At 61.5% G+C, this 2,753-nt stretch overlaps 1 protein-coding gene across 1 annotated transcript; it reads left to right on the forward strand.

Annotated features, from left to right (window-relative positions):
• Positions 1-461: 461 nt before the first annotated feature.
• On the forward strand, positions 462-2,515 carry LOC123077507 (uncharacterized). Its single transcript, XM_044499789.1, has one exon. It carries the CDS (start codon positions 701-703, stop codon positions 2,315-2,317), a length of 1,617 nt encoding a protein of 538 aa, XP_044355724.1. The 5' UTR covers positions 462-700; the 3' UTR covers positions 2,318-2,515.
• Positions 2,516-2,753: the final 238 nt, after the last annotated feature.

Here is a 2,753-nt window from a genome sequence, read left to right on the forward strand (position 1 = left end):
ATACAAGTCATTTAGAAAAAAAGATTGCTATTAAGACTTGAGGCTGGGATTGATTGTTGGTAGTGAGGGGCTCTTCATGTAGAGATGAATACGGAGTATATTGTAATCAATGTTTCCTTTTGCAATCATATATTGTAATCAATGTTGAATATATCAAATAGTATTATCAATACACTTCCTTTTTTCCTTCCTCGAAAATAAATATATTTATTTTTCCTCAATAAAAAGGCACTACACAAAAAAGAATACCGGTGAGGCGCTTGTGAAAAATCACAACCAAGGGCCTGGTTTGCATTTGCCAAAACTTTGAGGCACTACACAAAGAAAGAAAACTTTGCCAAACCACAGCCAGCCGAGTGAGGCATACCGGGGCAGCAGCTGATTCAACAATCCTCGACGGATCTTCTGTGCACACGCCCACCTACAACTGCGCCATAGATGAAGCCACCGGGCGCAAAGAATCCTAGGTGGTTTTCGGCGCGACCGTGGGCTCCCCACAAAACCGAGAGCGTGTGCCGCTCCCTCTAGCGGAGGCGGCTGCTGCTGTTCGGCGCCGATACCGGCGGCGGCCGTCTGCCCCCGCTCCTCTTTTTATTCGCCGCTCCAACCCACCGGCCAGCGCAAAACCCAGAGTTGACCACAAGAGTCCCTCAGAGAAAAAAAGAGTTGACAACCAGAGACCGGTGGCCAGGCTTTGCAGATGGAGAGGGTTGACGGAGGAGCGGGGCTGGGTGCGCGTGGGTCTGCGGCGGCGATGCTGGGCATGGAGATGCACCTCGTCCACCAGCCGCAGCCGCAGATCCACGCGGCCTCCTCGTTCCAGCAGCCGCCGGAGCACCTCCACCATGCCAACGGCGGCGGCTTGCAGGTCCAGCACCACCAGGCCATGCCGGTGAGGCAGCAGCACCCGCAGCCGCCGTACGCGGCTTATGTGGCGCCGCCGTCGAGGGCGGTCAAGGCGCATGAAGAGGAGGAGATGGGCAACGGCGTCGGGAATGGCGGCGGCGTCGTGCAGCAGCCGAGGGCGGGGGCGGGGGCGGGGGCGGCGGGGTGCCCGTGGTCCCGGATGAAGTGGACGGACGCGATGGTGCGTCTGCTCATCGCGGTGGTGTACAACGCCGGGGACGACGGGGAGGGCGTGTCTGCAGGAGGCAAGGCGGCGGCGTCGCACTCGCACGGGAAGGCGGGGGCCTCTGCGGCGGCGGCGCACGGAGGGCACGGGCCGCAGGCGGCGGCGCAGCAGAAGAAGGGTAAGTGGAAGTCCGTGTCCCGGGCGATGATGGAGAACGGCTTCGCGGTGTCGCCGCAGCAGTGCGAGGACAAGTTCAACGACCTCAACAAGCGCTACAAGCGCGTCGTCGACCTGCTCGGCCGCGGCACGGCGTGCAAGGTGGTCGAGAACCCCGCGCTGCTCGACGCCATGGGCGAGCTCACCGCCAAGGCCAAGGAGGAGGCGCGCAAGCTGCTCAGCTCCAAGCACCTCTTCTTCCGCGAGATGTGCACCTACCACAACCCCCCCGGCGCCGCCGCAGCAGCCTCGCACGGCACCGACGACGGCGCGGCCTGCTTCCACCACCCGCAGCCGGCGGCAGTGCCCGGCGCTGCCAACTCGTCCGCCGGCCGCCAGGTGGTAGCGATGGTGAATTCCTCCACGCGTTCTGAGGACGACAGCGAGGACGACGTCCTCAGCAGCAAAGAGGCTGAAGAGGAGGAGGAGGACGACGACTACGACCTGGACGACGTGGAGGAGAAGGCGCCGGGCACCAACCGCCGCGGGGGCTGCGTCGACGACGGCAATGGCTTCCACAACTACGGCGGGCACAAGAACAAGCGCCGTCGCGGCGAGAGCAACGCTGCGGCCGGAGAAGACGGAGAAGAGGACGGGAACAAGCACGCCCGCAGGAGGCCGTGCGCCATGCAGCAGCTGCAGCGCGAGCTGGCCGCGGCGGAGGCCGGCGGCGACCAGCAGCAGCTGCGGCAGTGGATGCAGCGGCGCGCGCTGGAGCTGGAGAAGCAGAAGCTGGCGTACGAGGTCCGCGAGTACGCGCTGGAGAAGCAGCGCCACAAGTGGGAGCAGTTCAAGGCCACCAAGGAGTGGGACATGGAGCACGAGCGGCTGCGGATCGAGCGCCGGCGCGTCGACGGCCAGCGCATGCTGCTCGTGCTCAAGCAGAAGGAGTTCGACCTGGACCTCGCCGAGGCCTACAACAACTACTCGTCGTCCGTGGACCACCACCCGGGCGCCCAGACCCCGCCGCCCGCCGGCTTCCAGCAGCAGCCGGGCTCCAGCCCCTCCACCACAGGGCACCCCAACTAGCTAGGCAGGCAGGGCAGGACACCATGCATACATTAGATTTAGCTTTTCCCTTAGGCCACCATGCATACTCCATTTTTACTTTTCCTTCGCCAGCATGAATTACCTTTTCGCTTTCGATTCGTTGTAATCAGCAGTAGCAGTGGAGCAATAACCTGTAAGATGTCTATGGTCTCTTGAGTTGAGAAGTTTCAGAATTCAGATGCCTATGGTCTCTTGTTGATTTGCCTGGAATAATCGTTGTGTCATGGAGCCTGTACTTTGTCACCATTGAGAGCATTGGAGTATCTTACCTAGATCGTGGATGTCCATGGGCATCTCCGAGGTCTCCGAGGTGTATGCACTCTGCACCAGCCCCATGGTCGGGGCGGTGCTGATCCCGAGCCACACGGGGGCACGCCGAGGTCCACTGCGCACGCGGTGTGCCTTGGCCTTTTGC

This window comes from Triticum aestivum, chromosome 3D (assembly GCF_018294505.1).
Source record: "Triticum aestivum cultivar Chinese Spring chromosome 3D, IWGSC CS RefSeq v2.1, whole genome shotgun sequence".
In the NCBI taxonomy this organism is placed as follows: Eukaryota; Viridiplantae; Streptophyta; class Magnoliopsida; order Poales; family Poaceae; genus Triticum; species Triticum aestivum.

What these genes read in the sequence shown, in the direction of transcription:
- LOC123077507 (XM_044499789.1), top strand. Translation starts at nt 701, where the DNA reads ATGGAGAGGGTTGACGGAGGAGCGGGGCTGGGTGCGCGTGGGTCTGCG.